General features: G+C 39.7%; 1 protein-coding gene across 2 annotated transcripts in view; it reads left to right on the top strand.

The window, feature by feature from the left end:
- Nucleotides 1–19,156, top strand: part of YES1 (YES proto-oncogene 1, Src family tyrosine kinase) — a 63,574-nt gene that overhangs the window by 34,476 nt on the left and 9,942 nt on the right. For both annotated transcript variants that reach the window (XM_068993847.1, XM_068993848.1), the window contains exons 2-8: nt 5,242–5,614; nt 9,174–9,273; nt 12,185–12,283; nt 15,328–15,431; nt 15,516–15,665; nt 16,951–17,106; nt 17,274–17,453. In XM_068993847.1, the coding sequence (XP_068849948.1) occupies nt 5,350–5,614; nt 9,174–9,273; nt 12,185–12,283; nt 15,328–15,431; nt 15,516–15,665; nt 16,951–17,106; nt 17,274–17,453 (1,054 nt within the window). In that variant the 5' untranslated portion in view covers nt 5,242–5,349. The remainder of the gene's footprint in view (nt 1–5,241; nt 5,615–9,173; nt 9,274–12,184; nt 12,284–15,327; nt 15,432–15,515; nt 15,666–16,950; nt 17,107–17,273; nt 17,454–19,156) is intronic.

Raw genomic sequence — 19,156 nt, 5'->3', positions numbered from 1 at the left:
GGCTGGACAAATGAAGGACTTGTCTAGTGGGAGGAAAGTGAACAAAATCAGGGTTCTTTCATCAAAGCAGGAGGAGAATGGCTGTTGGGTAACTCAGTGTCTGTTGAAGTAGATTACACTGAGACTGTGAAGGAAAGGATCTGTGAACTAGACAAAGGAATCATAGGAAACATTTTGATAAAAAGTGTATGTTCTCTCATTTGAGTCAGTTCTAATGAAGTGGATGAACCTAGAGCCTCTTACACAGAGTGAAGTCAGAAAGAAAAATATCAGATATTAACGCACATCTATGGAATCTAGAAAGATGGTACTGATGAAGCTATTCACAGAGCAGCAGTCGAGATGCAGACAGAACAGACTGGACACGGGTGGGGAGAGGCAGGAGAGGGTGAGATGGATGGAGAGAGCAGCATGGAAGCATATACATAACATATGTAAATAGACAGCCAGTGGAAATTTGCTGTATGACTCAAGGAACTCAGACTGGGGCTCTGTAGTAATCTGGAGCGGGGTGGGAGTTAGGAGAGAAATTCAAGAGGGAGGAGACATATGCATACCTTTAGTTAATTTATGTTGATGTATGACATAAATAAATATTGTAAAGCAATCATCAGTCAATTAAAATTTTTAAAAAGTGTACATTCTCAACTTACTAAGATGTTGCATTCCAGAATTTACCATATTTCCATGGGCTAGTTATTATTCACTTTACTGCAGTCTGTTCTCTTCATGATGCTAAGAAATGCTCTTGTGAAAGTCATCAGTAAGCGCCTGATTATTAATCAGCTGGCCTTTTAAAATCAGTTTAAATGCCACTTGATTTCATGTTGGTCTTTACCTTTATTAGCCATTTTCTTCTTGAAAGTCTTATCTTGCTGTTCTCACTTTACTATTCTACTTGTTAAAAATGTATTAAATACTTCAAACTAATAAAAAGAATTACATGTTACCCACACTTAGCTCATTACCATATTTCTTTTAAGGAAAAAAGAAAAGTGCTACAGAGACAGTTGAAACTGCTGCTGCTGCTAAGTTGCTTCAGTCGTGTCTGACTCTGTGCGACCCCAGAGATGGCAGCCCACCAGGCTCCCCTGGTGATTCACCAGAATCCCTGGGATTCTTTAGGCAAGAACACTGGAGTAGGTTGCCATTTCCCTCTGCCCCATCTTGAAATCAATGATAATCCTTTCCGGTTGTGTTTTGATACATATGAAAGCACTCCTGACTCTTAATTGCTGCTTCCTAATTTCCTTGCCTGCCTATCCCTTATCTGTAGGTGTCCTGGAGCACTGTATTAATTTTTCACACCCCTCCAAATCTGTACCTTGGGTGAGTTTTATTATCTCCAAAAGGTATAATAACACTGTGAAAATATTTTCATTTACTTTTTCTCTGGTTTCTGCCTCATTGTGAGTTTTAGATTTTATTATCAGTTCCCCACTCGATTTTGCAACATCATTCCGGCAGGCCCCTAAAACTAACTTCTGAAACTGAACATGTTGGTCCAGAAAAACCTGTTTCTCTTTTCTCAACCTCCGTTATGGTGTTGCTTTCCGTTCAGTTCAAACTAGAAACTTTGGAGTCATCCAGCCCTTTAGCACACAATTAGTCAATACTTTTAAAGTGTCCAATAAATTGTAGGGAGTGCATGCTGCTGCTGCTGCTAAGTCGCTTCAGTCGTGTCTGACTCTGTGCGACCCCATAGATGGCAGCCCACTAGGCTCCCCTGTCCCTGGGATTCTCCAGGCAAGAACACTGGAGTGGGTTGCCATGGCCTTCTCCAATGCATGAAAGTGAAAAGTGAAAGTGAAGTCGCTCAGTCGTGTCCGACTCTTCACGACCCCATGGACTGCAGCCCACCAGGCTCCTCCACCCATGGGATTTTTCCAGGCAAGAGTACTGGAGTGGGTTGCCATTAAATGACTCCTTTTTCTTCACATCCACCCATAACGAGCCACTCATCTAAACTTGATTATTGTGTTTAGTGTTTACCTCTCATCTCCCCCTCACCTTTGGCCCCACAGTATTCCTGCTTTTGTACTTCCTCACATGGATCTTTGCAATAGTTTTATGACTTGACTAACTGCCATCATTATTTCTTTCCAGTCTATAACTCGTGCTTCCACCATAGTTATTCTCAAACACATATTTTCTGCTCTTCAGCTTTTTAAGGATCTCAACTTTCCAGTGCTCCGTGGATAAATCTAAAAGTTACTTCTTAGCAAATAACCCTCTGTGTGTGTAAATTCTCCTCTAACTAGCTGCCTGTCCCACCATTCTCAAAAACACGCCCTTATATTTCTGCCACAGAGTTTTCTGTTCCCTGATACACCTTGCTTTTCCAAACGTTGGAGCCATTCTTCACACTTCTTTCCTTCTAGAATATTATTTCCTAAATCTCCAGCCCTTCAAAACCCAGCTCAGTGCCACTGTCTGCAGAATTTTCTTTCCCAAGCTCCCAGCAGAGCTGATAACTTCGGTGGTATTCCCAGCATGTTCGTATATACCTCTGCTCTGGCATTTTCTGTTTTCACTCTGGCAGTTTTCCCATTGTGCGTGCATACATGCATGCTAATTCACTTCAGGCGTGTCCAGCTCTTTGGAACCCTGTGGACTAGAGCCTGCCAGGCTCCTCTGTCCATGGGCTTCTCCAGGCAAGAATCCTGGAATGGATTACCATGCCCTCCTCCAGGGTTTTCACATTGTACAATACTGTGATTTTTCTTATACTTACTTGTGACCTTTTTAAAGAAAAAGAATCATTTCTTGGCATCTTTGGCTCCCTTTAGAGTGTCTAATAAATATATGTTATTAATAAATAATATGTCTGTAAGCTAGTAGCTTGGAAACCTGAAAGAGACTTTCACTTATAAGTATTTTAAATCATGTTATGTTTCTAAGAGAATCCATTAAAATCTTTTAAATACATTTTACACCTGAAGATTACTTAAAAATAGAAGTCACATTCCACATTTATAATTATTTTTCTACAGGAGCCAGCAGTGATGGCTCCTGTATATTTGTGACTAGTTGGACCAAAGATTCTGGATTAAGAAAAAGAAACTGGAGGACAGGTTAAGCGAAGTAATGGAAAACTGGAAGGGTGGGGGCGGAGGGGGAGATAGAATTTACAGAGGAAGAGTTAAGTTAGGAGTGATGTCTTACGGGGAGAAAAGGCCGTAACAGGAATCCTGAGTGAAGAAGGTGAAAATGAGAAACTAAGAAAGCTGGAAATGGAAATGAGGGTGGGTCAGGGGTACAGTACCTTTGGTTATGAAGTGATATATTTCAATTGGTTTGTTATCCAATTTAAAGTAAGTTAGCACCCATTGTGGCTTTCATAATTTTTTCTCCATCATACAACTGCTGTTTTTTCAAAGTCTATGTCATTGTTAAAATATTTTCTTACTATTTAGACTTCAGATATTGGTAATAGTGAAAATCCTCTGTACAGATGTTAAAATATTTTTTGTAACTTAATGTATTTTGTGGGTATATATTGATGATTAAAATTCATGCCTCAGCCTTGAGTATTGAGTCAAAATTTGCCAGTCTGATAAGCAAAAAGGATACCTTTAGAGATTTGCATTTATTTGAAGATTGGGGTGATTGGACATGTCTTCATATGCTAATTGGCCTTTCATGTTTCATTTGTGAATTGCCTCTTGATAGGCATTCAGATTTTTCTAAGGGGCTATGTGTATTTTCTCATGTGTAAGAGTTGTCTGTATTGTGTGAATGTGTGAAAGTTGCTCAGTCATGTCCGATTCTTTGCAACCCCTGGACTGACTATATATATAGTCCATGGAATTCTCCAGGCCAGAATATTGGAGTGGGTAGCCGTTCCCTTCTCCAGGAGATTTTCCCAACCCAGGGATCAAACCCAGGTCTCCCGCATTGCAGGCGGATTCTTTTCCAGTTGAGCCACAAGGGAAGCCCTTGTCTATATTAAGAACCTCAACTAATTCTTATATGGTACATTCATGTGTTGAGAGAGCAAGTAAGAGCATGAGCAAGTACAGAGACATTTTCCCTACTTCTCATGTCTTTAGTTTCGCTTAAAAGTTTCTATGCCCATACCTGCCCCTCACCCCCAAGTTAATCATATATCTCTTTGTCTTTTCCTTCAGGGTTTCTAGAAACTTTCACATTATGCTTTAAAGGCTTTTCTTTTCCAACTACCGCATTATGAACCAACCTACCTTACATCCCTTCTGACGCTTTCAGACGCAACTGCCTTTCATATATTTAGCTTGTCATTGTCTCATAGTGTTTTCAGTAGATACTTAAGCTTCCAGTCCCAGTCATGTTCCTATAGTGCGCTTTATTGTCACGTCTTCTGAATATACCGGTTTTAAGATAGTGATCTAAAGACATTCCAGCTCTGAGATCTGAGACTGTTTCTGTTTTATGCATAAGATAAGTGAGGAAATGATAGGAGGTAAAGTGGGAAAGATAGACTGGAATCAGATTTGGCAAGCATTGAGGGCGTGTCCATCACTAGGGAAAAGATACAGCACTGCATTGTCCAGTGGAGTAGCCACTAGCCACATAGAGCTGTTGAACACTTGAGATGTGCTTGGTCCAAATTGAGGTGTACTGTGAGTTTAAAATACGCATCAGATTTCTACAATTTAGTACAAAAGAAGAGTATAAAAATCTCATTAACATTGTTCATACTGATGACATGTTGAAATATATATTACTAGAATTAATTTGACCTGTTTTTATTTTTTAAATGTGTTTACTGGAAAATCTAAAATTATAGATATGAAAAAATAAATAAAATTATAGATACGGCTCAGATTCTGTTTCTGTTACACAGAGCTGGTATAGATAGAAGGAAAAATGCCAGAATTTGCTAGTGCCTGCTGTGTACCAGAGATAGTCTAGAAGTTGTGATAAATAAACTTACTTCTCATGGAAAACCTTATGAAGTAGGTGATATTGTTTTCTTTTTTCAAGGAACTGAGGTTGCAGCGAAATTAAACAACATACCTAAAATCACTCCACTAGAAAGTAGGAAGCCAGGATTCAGACTTTGGCTTCTGACTTCAGAGCCCACGGTTTTCCCAGTACCCTGTGGCATGTTGTCATTGAGCCATTAAAGGTGATTGAGCTGGAGAATGACATGATTAGAATGATACGTTAGCAGAACTGTAATAAAAATAAATGAGGAGAGACTTTATTTTTAGCTGCCTAGGGTTTTTTGGTTTATTTGTTGTTGTTTCTTTTTTGCAGGAGAGAAATGCCTGGTTTAAAGGCAGCTGCTAAAGTGTACCTCTTCTGAAGCATCCTTTATGATACCTGCTTCTCACACTTTGCCTTATCACCTTGGTAGGCTTGATAATGGGCTGCATTAAAAGTAAAGAGAACAAAAGTCCATCCATTAAATATAGACCAGAAAGCACACCAGAGCCCGTCGGTACAGGAGTCGGCCACCACGGAGCAGAGCACGCTGTGGTGGCACCAACATCCTCCGCAAAGAGCACATCTGCCAGCTTCAGCAGCCTCTCCTTGACACCATTCGGAGGGCCCTCGGCAGTGACACCATTTGGGGGAGCATCTTCCTCATTTTCAGTGGCACCAGGTTCATATCCTGCTGGTTTAACAGGTGAGCTTTAGATGGACAGTCTATTTGTTTGAGAATGTGGCCTTGGGCAATAGAAACATCAAGTTGGTGTTCTATAAGAGAAGTAAGTTACGAGGGGGTGGTGGGGTAGGGGTGGGGTGTTTAAAATAAGTTCATGTGAAAATTAAAAATCTCCAACATACAAAGTAAACTCTACATGGATATTATTCTCAGAAATTTGGCAGTAATCTGATGGTGATTATGTACTGGTTTATACCATTAATTGGGCTTCCCTGGTGGCTCAGATGGTAATGAATCTACCTGCAATGTGGGAGACCCAGGTTCGATCCCTTGGTTAGGAAGATCCCTTGGAGAAGGTCATGGCAACCCACTCCAGTATTCTTGCCTGGAGAATTCCATGGACAGAGGAGCCTGGCAGGCTACAGTCCATGAGATCGCAGATTCGGATATGACTGAGTGACTGGCACACACACTGTTACCATTAATCACTTCACTAATTCATTTTTCAAATAATTACTGGGTGCTGACTGTGTGGCAGGCATTGGGAATATAAAGATTAAAAATGTATCCCCCTCCCTCTAGAATGCTACCAACTTCTGAGGATTATAAAGTGCTGGCCATTATTAAAGTATTATAGTAGTTATTTAACGTGTTAGGTGAAGGCAGTTTTGTGATCATAGTACAGTTCTGTTAGGTACTGCTGATTGAAAAAAGAAAAATCCTGAGGCTCACAGCTTAAGTGATTTTTTTTTTCCAGTCACAGATGATAAGCAGGAGGACACATATTTAATGCCCTATTCTAAAACTTTGTTTATTACACTGCAATGTCTTCAGAGAACAGTCAGAAGTGATGGCTGATAGCCTTTCATGGAGCCAGAAATGCTGTAAAAAAAGGTAGTCAGAAACTTTAAAAAGAGAAGTAGTCCTTCTGTGAAGGGTCCCCTATCAGGTTGCTTTTCCCTTGAGTAACAAATAAAAGTGCAACTGACTTGTAAAGGTAGGCGAGGTTCTAGGATTCCTTGAACCCCGTAGTTTTTTCATGTCATCAAGGACTCAAGTTTCTTTGGTCTCTCCCTCTGTGGCCCTTGGAGTATGCTCTTTATCCTTAGACTTGGGGAAACAGCTGCCAGCATCAAACTGAGCAACTTTTGGGGAGAAAAGAAGAATCTCTTCTACAAGCTTGGTCTATAAATGTGTCCCTTACCTCTGCTCACCTCCAAGACAAAAATAGTGACCAGAGAATATCAGACACTCATCTACAGACTGTTCACTTGAGGAGTTGTGGACATCAGAGAGCCAGTTAGAGTCCCAACTTCGGCCCCTTGACTCTAAATACTTAACAGTATAATAACATAGTAATAGATGGTCATGGTGGTTATTTCTCCATAACCAGAATAAGTTTATTTTCAGTATTACATGTTCTGGAGCGATAGTAATCCAAAATGATTAAATGTTACCTAAAGCAGTGTGTTTATGTGAAATAGTCCATTCATGGATATTCATTTACTAATGAGTATCTGTGTGTTGAGTCCAGTATAGAGAGTTGTAAGCAAGAGAAGCAAGGTTTCTGCTCTGATGGAGTTTACATTATAAGGAGGGTTGGATAATAATTATAAATACAACTAAACAGGATGATGTAACAGTTCATAAATACTATGAAGGAGCTAACCAGAAAGATTGGTGAAGGCTCTTCAAATGATCAAGGAAAAACCATCTTGAGATGAAATTGTTTGAGATGAGGTCTGGCTGATGAAAATGACCTAAATGTGTGCAGAACTAGGAAACAAGCTTTCTGGGGAGAGAGAGCAGCAAATGCAGTTCAGGAGGTGGCCTTGGCAGTCATGAGGACTAGTACAGGCAGAGGGTGGAATGACGTGATGAGGGATTGGAGAGTCAGGATTTCTCAGGACCTCATAGATCTGCCTGCAAGGCAGGAAACTCGGGTTCGATCCCTGGGTCAGGAAGATCCCCTGGAGAAGAGAATGGCTCCCCACTCCAGTATTCTTGCCTGGAGATTCCATGGACAGAGAAGCTAGATGGCCTACAGTCCATGGGAGCCCAAGGAGTTGGACAAGACTGAGTGACACACACACACACACAGAGACCATAGTATGAAGTTTGGGTTCTATTCAAAGTCAGAAGGAAGCTATTGAAGAGATCAGTACAGGATTTGCACAATTGAATTCCCCGTAACTCTGAATTCCCCACACTCCCTCTGGCTAGCTGTGTGGAGAAAGGATATAGGGAAGCAGAGAGTGAGTTGGGCTACTACCCTCCCAGTGAGAAATAACAGAAATAACATCCTTGGATTAGGATGGAAGCACTGAAATGGACAAGGAAGTGGATGAGGTACTTAAGGGGTAGAACTGGCAATACTGTTAATGGGATTGGCTTTGAGTACCTGATTGGCTGGTAGTCTTTGCTGAAATAGTGAAGACTTCAGCAATACAGGTTAGAGGAGAAAAATCAGCACCTTTATTTTGTACCTCTTAAGTTGTAAATTCCTGATAGACATTGAGATGTCAGATAGGTAGTTAATACATGGCTGGGCCTCAGGAGCAAAGCCAGATAAATGAGATTCTGTTCTTCCCCTTGCAGATAATAATTTTATTATTTAAATTGCTAATCTCTTAAGCATCCACATATAGTGATTTATATGACATGATTATTTTTTGAATTTATAATCCTTACCAGGCATACCATTTACTTTCTAAGAAAAACATACTGTTTCTTATCTCTGCATTAAATATAATAAATAATATTAATTAAAAACCTAGTTATTACTGTTAATAGTCTTTTTAAATTAATTTTTATTGGAGTATAGTTGATTTACAAGGTTGTGTTAGTTTCTGCTGTACAGAAAAGTGACTCAGTTATATATGCTCTTTTTACTTTCTATTCCCACATAGTTAGTAGAGTTCCTTGTGCTATACAGTAAATTATGTGCTACACAGTAAGTATTAAGGATGGAAATGTTCACCTGTTGTTTTTAAGAATTTGAGATGATCCATGCCAGTAGTTTATAATACTTGTTAATGCTTTTTCTGCCCCCCAAAATTGATTAGAATTTGGGCTTCCCTGGTGGCTCAGCAGTAAATTTCTGCCTGCAATGCAGGAACCTCGAGTTCAGTCCCTGGGTAGGGAAGATCCCCTTGAGAAGGAAATGGCAACCCACTCCAGTATTCTTCCCTGGGAAACCCCTGGACAGAGGAGCCTGGTGGGCAGCTACAGTCTATGGGGTTGCAAGAGTCGACTTAGTGACTAAATCATCGATCACCACATCACTTCTCAAGCAAGAGATGTTGCAAGTATGAATCAAGATTGAAAAGGTTTCTCTGGCTCTATAGAATTTTAGAATTTGTACAGTATAGTAGTCTCATGGAAGGCCTTAAGACATCATCTTATTAACTTGAAAACTTCAGTGGCCCAAATCTCCCAACTTTTAAAAATTGATTCTGGAGACTAGGCAGAGAACTATGCTTAAGCTTTCTTTATCGTCATTGGCAGTGTTTTTACTAACAAATTTCTGTGTTGTTAATTTGTCTGTATAATTTACCTTGGTCTTTCTTTCCCCCAATAGGTGGTGTCACTATATTTGTGGCCTTATATGATTATGAAGCTAGAACTACAGAAGACCTTTCATTTAAGAAAGGTGAACGATTTCAAATAATTAACAACACGTAAGTGTTACAAGTTTTTTTTACAAGGGAGAAATACCAGTGGCAGCCTACTTTACACTGAAACCACTGACTTAGTTGATGATTCAGAGACAAGAGTGGTGGGGCGTGGGTCTCTGCCCACTGGGTTGGATGATACGTTGGTTCTTTTAGACACATGGCAGAAGACTACTGTTCAAGCCAAAAGTTACAACTTCTACAAACTGTGTTGCTGTGGTTCTGCAATAAACAGTTTTAAGAATGAGGATTGAGGGAATATATGAAAGTAGGTACATTACTTGAAAAAAAAAAAAAGAAAACCTTTATAAAGAGATTTCTATGATCCCTTTTCTCTAAGTACCAAGTGGTTTAAAGATGTTATCTCTTTCTCAAAAAACAAGAAAAAGGCTGAGGAGCCCCTGCAGTCCCAAACTGTCTCTTGCCTATGTGACTCTCAGACTTTCTGTCATTTAGTGATCCACCTTAGAAAGTTCAATGCTTGTTATGAAAAACAGATCCCATAATTTCATTAGCAGGCACAGCAGCCACTTTGTAACTTCTCAAAATAGATATTTATGGTCTCTTTGCATCCAGGCATGTTTCCTTCCATCCTTATTCCCACTTGCTACCAGTTATTGTTCAAGAACATGAAATACAATCCTGTCTTTCTTCTTTAAAGTCCTTCAGTAACTGCTCACTGCTGTGAAGATGAAACAGCAATAAGAGCAGGCATTGTTCATCAAGCTTCTTCCCCTTCCCCACTCCACTGCCCTCCCAGACTCAGTTACTCGTGGCTCTGGATATACCAGGGTTCTCCCCTTCTCTGTGCCTTTACACATGTGATTTCTTCTTTCTGAAATGTGACTTCTTGTCTCTCCATTTTTCTTCCTTTATCTAGCCAACCCTATCTATAGTTCAAAGTGTATTTTCCTGTGTCCTTTCTCAAGGAAACCTTCCTTGATTTTCTTTCTACCTTCCCTGCTTGGCCCAGTCCCCACCTCCTGCTGGATTGGGTGTCTCTCTTAAATGTTCACATAGTAGCCTGTGCTAAGCTCAGTTACAGCTGCCACCACAGTTTGAATTGTAGTTTATCACTTGCCTATCATTCTTTTGGCTCTTCCCTGGTGGCTCAGACAGTAAAAGCTTCTGCCTACAATGCGGGAGACCTGGGTTTAATCCCTGGGTCAGGAAGATCCCCTGGAGAAGGAAATGGCAACCCACTCCAGCACTCTTGCCTGGCAAATCCCATGGACAGAGGAGCCTGATGGGCTACAGTCCATGGAGCTGCAAAGAGTCGGACACAACTGAGTGACTTCACTTCACTGTCATTCTTTTACACCAGTGGTTCTCAGCCAGAGGCTGAATCACCCAGGGGCCAATTGGTAATGTCTGGAGGCATTTTTGGTTGTTACAGCCAGGGTGCTGCAACTGTCGTCTGGTAGATAGAGGCTGGGGCTGTTACTCAACATCTGACAGTGCACAGGACAGTCCCACACAACAAAGAGTTAGCCAGCCAAAGCATCAGTAATGCTGAGGTTGACAGATGGCTGCCCTCCACAGAGTTACCTGAAGTTAAGGACTTTTCCCCGGTTCCTGGTACACCCTATTGTAAGGTCTGTCACTTAAAAAGATAGTCAGTGAAAGTCTGAATGAATCATTGAACGGTTATCAGGGTCAAAGTTTTCAGTTTGTGTGTCTGAATGTACTTAATATATACCAGGAAGCTACAAGGCAAGTGCTTGAGTTTGTAAACATTTGAAAATCCAAAGGATTTTCCATTTCATTTTTTGGAGAGCAAATTCACCTCAGGCATTTATAAAATTTCAGTGTAGACAGTGTTTTCAGTACTTTTCCTCTGGTGAAGCCAAACATGCATTTAATCTTTAGCAGCAGAATCCATGTATCTTCCTCATTGATAATATTGATAATATATACTCCTTTTCATTAATTCAGGGAAAGTTCAAGGCTTACATGTTAAAAATTACATGTACATCTCATGTTCTGAATTAATTTTAGTCTTATTTGGATATTCATGGATAACATTCTTATAAATGTGTACTGTTCCAGGAATTAAATTTTTTATTATCGCTCATTGCTAAATATTTTGGCTACAAGAGTTCTAGGGCATCTGAACTTCCCCCCCCCCAATATGACTAAAAAGGAACACTACTGTTTTGCACTGTTAAAAAGAAGATCATTCAGCAATTTAAAAAAAACCCTCATAAATGCTGAAAAAATTATGCTTAGTAAACGAAGCCAGTCAAAAAGACCACATATTGTATGGTCCCATTTACATGAAATGCCCCCACAATGGGCATGTCCATAGAAACAGAAAGCTCATTAGTGGTTAGAAATGATGGGAAAGGGTCCGGATGGGGTGTTTCTCTTAATGCGTACACAGTTTCTTTTGGTGGGCAATGAAAATGGTCTGAAATTGATACTGGTGATGGTTGCAAAACTCAAAAAATCTTAGGGGAATCTTATGATATACAAATTGTATCTCAGTAAAGCTTTTAAAGGAGAAAACATTTACTCAAAACTGAGTAATCTGAAAGATATACTTCCCAAATTGTTTTATTCAGAATAGTTTATTGTCTTAGGTTGAAAGAGTTATGTAAAAAAGAGATCTTGTAAGTAAAATTAAAGTGGGTTTTGGTTTTTTAGGGCAAGGGGTTTTGTTTTTCAGGGTTTTTGTTTTGTTTTTTGATTCAGAGCAGAAATACGCATTTGTGATTTTGCTAGCCTTATTTCCTTAATTCATGTAACCTATTTTTTAAATACTATTTTCTTTGAGTTTAATTCTTGATCAAACGAATGCATAAATTAAAACTGGAAGTAACCTCTCTTGTCCATTTCAGATACAAGATGGCACTGCGGCAGACTGTGTCCTGGGCTGCGGTCTGCCTTGTGGTGACTGTTGTTCTGTGTGTTGCAGGGAAGGAGACTGGTGGGAGGCGAGATCAATCGCTACAGGAAAGAATGGCTACATCCCAAGCAATTACGTAGCCCCGGCGGATTCCATTCAGGCTGAAGAGTACGGCTCCACTTCATATTTTATTAATTATGTTGATTTTTAAAATGTCTTAATGCACATTTTGCTTAGCCACAATTTTACACACACACAATTACATGCCAGTCTTAATACAGCTAATGTATCGTATTAATAGGAGATGATGCTTGAGAATTAATAATTAATGTCATAGTGTTTGCTTACAGCAGGAACATAAGTTGCATTTATAATACTGCATTATGCCTAGTCCCTATTCTTTTTTTTTTTCCACTTTAAAAACATCGCGTTAGCCCCTTTTAATATTCCACAGACTCTTTCACTTCAGAAACTTACCCTCAGCTGGTGTTACTGTGTTCACTCCTGGACTTAGGTGCTACCTCCACGGCGGTGTGGGAGAGTCTTTGTCTCTTAGGAGGTGCACGCTGGGGTGTTCAGGGGCAGTGGTTCAGCATGTTTGCGACTGTCATTCAGTTCAGAAGAAAACACACGCAGCCACACACACACACGTACACAGGGAAAGAGAGAATATGACAAAGCAGTGTTAACAGGAAACCTGGGTGGAGGGTAAATGGGAGTTCTACGTACCATTCTTACAACTTTTAAAACGTTGAAGTTCACCTTCAGTGACATTACAAGCATATTTGGAAATATTGTGGATTTGGTTCTAGACAACCACAATAAAGTAAATATTACAGTAAAGTGAGTTGGTTTCCCACTGCATATAAAAGTTATAGTTACACTGTACTGTGGTCTATTAAGTGTGCAATAGCTTGTGTCTAAAGAAAACAGTACATACCTTCTTTAAAAATACTTTATTGCTGAAATACGCTCACCATCATCTAAGCTTTCAGCAAACCATAGTAGCTTTGCTTATGGAGGGTCCTGCCTCCATGTTGATGGCTGCTGACGGGTCTGGGTGATAGTTGCTGAAGGTTGGGGTGGCTGTGGCAGTTTCTTAAAAGAACAATGAAATTTGCTGCATTGATCAACTGTTCTTTCACTCAGAGAAAGGAACACTTCGAGACCGTTGTAAGCCTGATTTCAGTATTGTGTGTCTCAGAGAGTCGGGGGCATGCAGAGAGGAGATAGAGAGTTAATAGAGCAGTCAGATCACCCACAACATTTGTCAATTAAATTCACTGTCTTAAGTGGAAAAAAATGTTTGGAATATTGCAAGTCAGCAAAATGTGTGACACAGTGACACAAAGTTAGCAGATGCTTTTGGAAAAATGACTTTGATAGAGTTGCTCAAAGCAGGGTTGCTACAGACTTTCAGTTTTTAAAAAGACAGCGTCTGCAAAACGCAGTTAAGATGAGACATGCTTGTACCTTTATGTCAAAGCAGGTTTGTCTGGGATCCATAAGTAATACTTGGTATCACAGTAGTTAACACAGCCCCCTGCACATAGTAGGTGCTCAGTCAGTGTCTGCTTATATTTGTGATGTGTAGTGTGTCCATAACTCTCTGTTATGCTTTGGCACTTGTTACTTTCGATTTTTTCCTTTTGTCTTCTCCACTATTCTATGGCTCCTCCACAGCAAAAATTGCATTTTTATTCACAAAATCAAACCCACACTAGGATCTCTAATAATTTGGGTATGATTCACTTGCATCTTACTGAGTACAAGCTGGAATCAAGATTACCAGGAGAAATATCAATAACCTCAGATATGCAGATGACACCACCCTTATGGCAGAAAGTGAAGAAGAACTAAAGAGCCTCTTGATGAAAGTGAAAGAAGAGAGTGAAAAGGTTGGCTTAAAACTGAACATTCAAAAAACTAAGATCATGGCGTCCGCTCCCATCACTTCATGGCAAATAGATGGGGAAACAGTGGAAACCTTGACAGACTTTATTTTCTTGGGAGCGAAATCACTGCAGATGGTGACTACAGCCATGAAATTAAAAGACACTTTCTCCTTTTAAGAAAAGCTATGACCAACCTAGACAGAATATTAAAAAGCAGAGACATTACTTTGCCAACAAAGGTTCATTTAGTCAAAGCTACAGTTTTTTCAGTGGTCGTGTACGGATGTGAGAGTAGGAGCATAAAGAAGGCTGAGTGCCGAAGGATTGATGCTTTTGAACTGTGGTGTTGGAAAAGACTCTTGAGAGTCCCTTGGACAGCAAGATCAAACCAGTCAATCCTAGAGTATATCAATCCTGGATATTCATTGGAAGGACTGATGCTGAAGCTCCAATACTTTGGCCACCTGATGTGACGAGCCGACTCATTAGAAAATGCCCTGATACTGGGAAGGATTGAATTCAGGAGGAGAAGGAGACGACAGAGGATGAGGTGGCTGGATGGCATCACAGACTGAATGGACATGAATTTGAGCAAGCTCTGGGAGGTAGTGAAGGACAGGGAAGCCTGGTGTGCTGCAGTCCATGGGGTTGCAAAGAGTTGGACACGACTGAGCGATTGAACAACAAAACTGAATACAAATGATCGCTGCTGCCAGAGAACCACTTTTACTCTTTCTATATGTGTGTTAATTGCTCAATCGTGTCTGACTTTTTGCTACACCTAGCCCGCCAGTCTTTTCTGTTCATGGGATTCTGTAGGAAAGAATACTGGAGTGGGTTGCCATTCCCTTTACGGGGTTTTCCCAACCCAGGAATCGAATCTGGGGGATCGTATCAAATCTCCAGGGATCATATCTGGGTCTCCTGCATTGGCAGTCAGAGTCTCTACCATCTGAGACACCAGGGAAGCCCTTTCCCTCCCTATTGTAGTGTTAATATTTCCATCTGTCATTGTCTGAAAGGCAGCCTGTCACTCTTGCCTTTCCTTCTGTATTTACTGTTCTTCTGACTACCACATGGAGTTCAAGAAACCTGTTGAGTAGTTAGTACATGGAAAAGCTATGACAGTATATTCTGACAGTAATACTTGTAATATTCTTATTAAAGAAAGGTGTTCCATTTTGTTCTGCTATATTTTAAAGCTGGGTTTTATTCTTTGTCGCCCTCCCTACCCCATTCCATTCTTACTAATATCTGTTTCATTTTTCTGATGCTTACACTCTTCTAGCTCAGAACATTACTCTTTCTTTCCCCCAGATGGTATTTTGGCAAAATGGGGAGAAAAGATGCTGAAAGATTACTTCTGAATCCTGGGAATCAGCGAGGTATTTTCTTAGTAAGAGAGAGTGAAACTACTAAAGGTACGAATATTGTTAATACAAGTATCAAATTTTCCTCAGGCAGTATTTTAAGGAAGATACAGTAACTGTCCATTTCCCCTCTAGGTGCTTATTCCCTCTCTATTCGGGACTGGGATGAGGTGAGGGGTGACAATGTGAAGCACTACAAAATTAGGAAACTTGACAACGGTGGATACTACATCACAACCAGAGCACAGTTTGATACTCTGCAGAAACTGGTAAAACACTACACAGGTACGTGCATCCTTCACAGGTGAAAGTTGCTTCCTTGTGTTTAACTTTATGAGGTCAGATCCATGTCTTCATGCCTCTTACGGTTTAGTATGCTACTTCTCACGCAGAATGTGCCCAGTGTATTTTAGTTTTAAAATGAAGAGCAGAAATACTTACCACCTGAGTTGGGCTCCTGTATAACGTGCCAAATAGATGTGACAATAAACGAAAAAGCAGAATTTTATTTTGGGATGTTTACTAAGTAGGCAAAACTAAACACGTTAGTAAAAAGCTGTTATCATGTGTCCTGTTGGGTTGCCTTCCTCAGCATAGGCGGGACCACATAAGACTTGGTGAAGTGTGATTCTAATGAAATGTGATCTGAAGGTGCATTTTGTTTTCATAGAAAATTAAGCTGTAGCAAATATAGATATTTATCATTCCTTCACCGATCTTTGAATAGTAGTCAGTATTAGAGTCTTCTGTCTCAAAATGTTTAATCTCCAAATTGATACATAAATGCATTACAAGTCTTTAAATGATTAATACTAGGGGAGGGGAAGTTTCCATGACAGTTTCTTCTTCAGTGACAGCTAGCTGCAGATTGAGTCTATCAAGTCAATCATCGGTCTTGACATTGACTCAGCACATTACCAGCAGTAGCATCAGTTGTAATTGCACTTGTTAGAATGTGGATGTGTGCGGTTACTTGTTGAGAGTGGAACGGAATGTGTGTAAACAGGATTCACAAGTCAAACCATTGTCAATTTGGAGTTTCCTGTTTTTATGTCTCCCTTTATTTGAAAATCAGTCCTTTAAAGAAGTTTTTCCTTGATTTTATTGTGCTTCTTAACACTTGTGGATTCTAGAAATAGCTGTTAATGGTAGCATTCTCTTTGGGGAAGAAATTAAGTACAGTAATCAAAAACAGAACTTTGGAGGCAGTCTGGTCTAGGGTTTAAAACCCATCTCCATCACATGTTTACTGGGTGGCCTTGAGAAAGTTCCTTAAGTTTTCTAAGATTCCTTTATTTATATGAATTTGTGAAGTGCTGAATTGGCACGATAGCTGGGACATAAGTATTCAATAATGATAACTTTAAAATGTATTTAATAAAATGTTTCCCTTCTTGTATGTTTTCTTTTATGCAGTTTCATTTTTGTGTTTGTGCTTTTGTAATAAAACTGATAGAACATCATGTTTTTATTTCCTATGATATAAATTTTTAAAACACTGGTACAAGTATATATACACCTCAGTTTTTGTAAATGATTCATTTACAGTATAGTTTATTCATTTATCTAGAACATGCCGATGGTTTATGCCATAAGTTAACAACTGTGTGTCCAACTGTGAAACCCCAGACTCAAGGTCTAGCAAAAGATGCTTGGGAAATCCCACGAGAATCTTTGCGACTAGAGGTTAAACTGGGACAAGGATGTTTTGGTGAAGTATGGATGGGTAAGGAGCCTGAACTTTTGTTTTCTTTCATTGTCTGGCCATAGATTAAAAGGCCATCATTTATGATATGTTGAAATATGTAAGCTTACTGCTGCTCATTGAAGTTTGTTGTAAATCTCTTAAAATATATATAGGTTAAAATAGTGAAATGTGGGTTGTTTCTGTAGGAACGTGGAATGGAACCACAAAAGTAGCAATCAAAACACTGAAGCCAGGTACAATGATGCCAGAAGCTTTTCTTCAAGAGGCTCAAATAATGAAAAAACTAAGACATGATAAACTTGTTCCACTATATGCTGTTGTTTCTGAAGAGCCGATTTACATTGTTACTGAATTTATGTCAAAAGGTATGTGTACATCAGTATCTCTGGGATATTCGTGTTAATAAATTTTGTCATTTCTCTCTTTATGCATACAGATTTTTATTGTGTTTTCTAATTGGAGATTTTTATGTAGACATATGAAAAGAGAAAATCTGATATGTTAACAGAATACTTAGTAATTAGTCCCAGTTATTCTGAAGGATAGTACAGAGTTGAAAAGGAAAATAAGGCACTGAATTTATTTTGAAAGTAAAGTCCTTGATTCCATTTGACCAGAGGCAGTAGAATAGGAAAAAAAGTATTTGCACTAGTTGATTTAAAACAATGCAATCAGAACAATATTTGTGTCTTCAGTGCTAAATGAAAAAATCAGGTAAAGTTAAGGAAATTAGTTTTTTCGAGTTTTAGTATGCTCTGAGGACTCCTAGAAACTTCTTTTTTACACTACTGCCAACTGAAGGGTGTCTTTCTCCAAACTCCAGACCCCATGGTGTGGGATCTTCGGTAACAGGATTAGGGCAGGGAGAGGAGAAAGAAAGGTTGTCACTCTTCCCTCTTTCTCCTTTGCTGATGATGCATTGGAAGAGGGACCAGTAAGTCACCAAGTATGCTTGCTGACAGGCGTGCTTTTTACCCTCTTGAATTTTATCTCCTCTTTTCAGTATTAATGACTCACTAATCCAGTGAAAGCCTCTGATGGCGTCATTGCGCTCCAGATGTCCATCTTGGTCAGTGAGGCACCTCCACCTAGTGGTGACAGCACCAACTACAAGCGGCACATTGACGGGGAAATATTTCCCACAAAAGAAACAGACGCTAGAGGTTAAGAACTGACATTCTTAGGAGAGTTCCAAAGAACAGCAGGAGAGAGAAGAAAGCCTTCCTCAGTGATCACTGCAGAGAAATAGAGGAAAACAATAGAATGGGAAAGACTATAGAGATCTCTTCGAGAAAATTAGAGATACCAAGGGAATATTTCATGCAAAGATGGGCACAATAAAGGACAGAAATGGTACGGACGTAACAGAAGCAGAAGATATTAAGAAGAGGTGGCAAGAATACACAGAACAACTATACAAAAAAGATCTTCATGACCCAGATAACCACAGTGGTGTAATCACTCACCTAGAGCCAGACATCCTGGAATGCAAAGTCAAGTGGACTTTAGGAAGCATCACTACGAACAAAGCTAGTGGAGGTGATGGAATTCCAGTTGAGCTATTTCAAATCCTAAAAGATGATGCTATAAAAGTGCTGCACTCAATATGCCAGCAAATTTGGAAAATTCAACAATGGCCTCAGGACTGGAAAAGGTCAGTTTTCATTCCAGTCCCAAAGAAAGGCAATGCCAAAGAATGTTCAGACTGCCATACAATTGTACTCATCTCACATGCTAGCAAAGTAATACTCAAAATTCTCCAAGCGAGGCTTCAGCAGTATGTGAACTGTGAACTTCCAGATGTTCAAGCTAGTTTTAGAAAAGGCACAGGAACCAGAGATCAAATTGCTAACATCTGTTGGATCATCAAAAAAAATGAGAGTTCCAGAAAAACATCTACGTCTGCTTTATTGACTATGCCAAAGCCTTTGACCATGTGGATAGTAACAAACTGGGAAATTCTTCAAGAAATGGGGATACCAGACCATCTGACCTGCCTTCTGAGAAATCTGTATGCAGGTCAAGAAGCAGCAGTTAGAACTGGACATGGAACAACAGACTGGTTCCA

This window comes from Capricornis sumatraensis, chromosome 21 (assembly GCF_032405125.1).
Source record: "Capricornis sumatraensis isolate serow.1 chromosome 21, serow.2, whole genome shotgun sequence".
Lineage (NCBI taxonomy): Eukaryota > Metazoa > Chordata > Mammalia > Artiodactyla > Bovidae > Capricornis > Capricornis sumatraensis.
The sequence above is the reverse complement of the archived record's forward strand: the minus strand, read 5'-3'. Positions and strand labels throughout refer to the sequence as shown.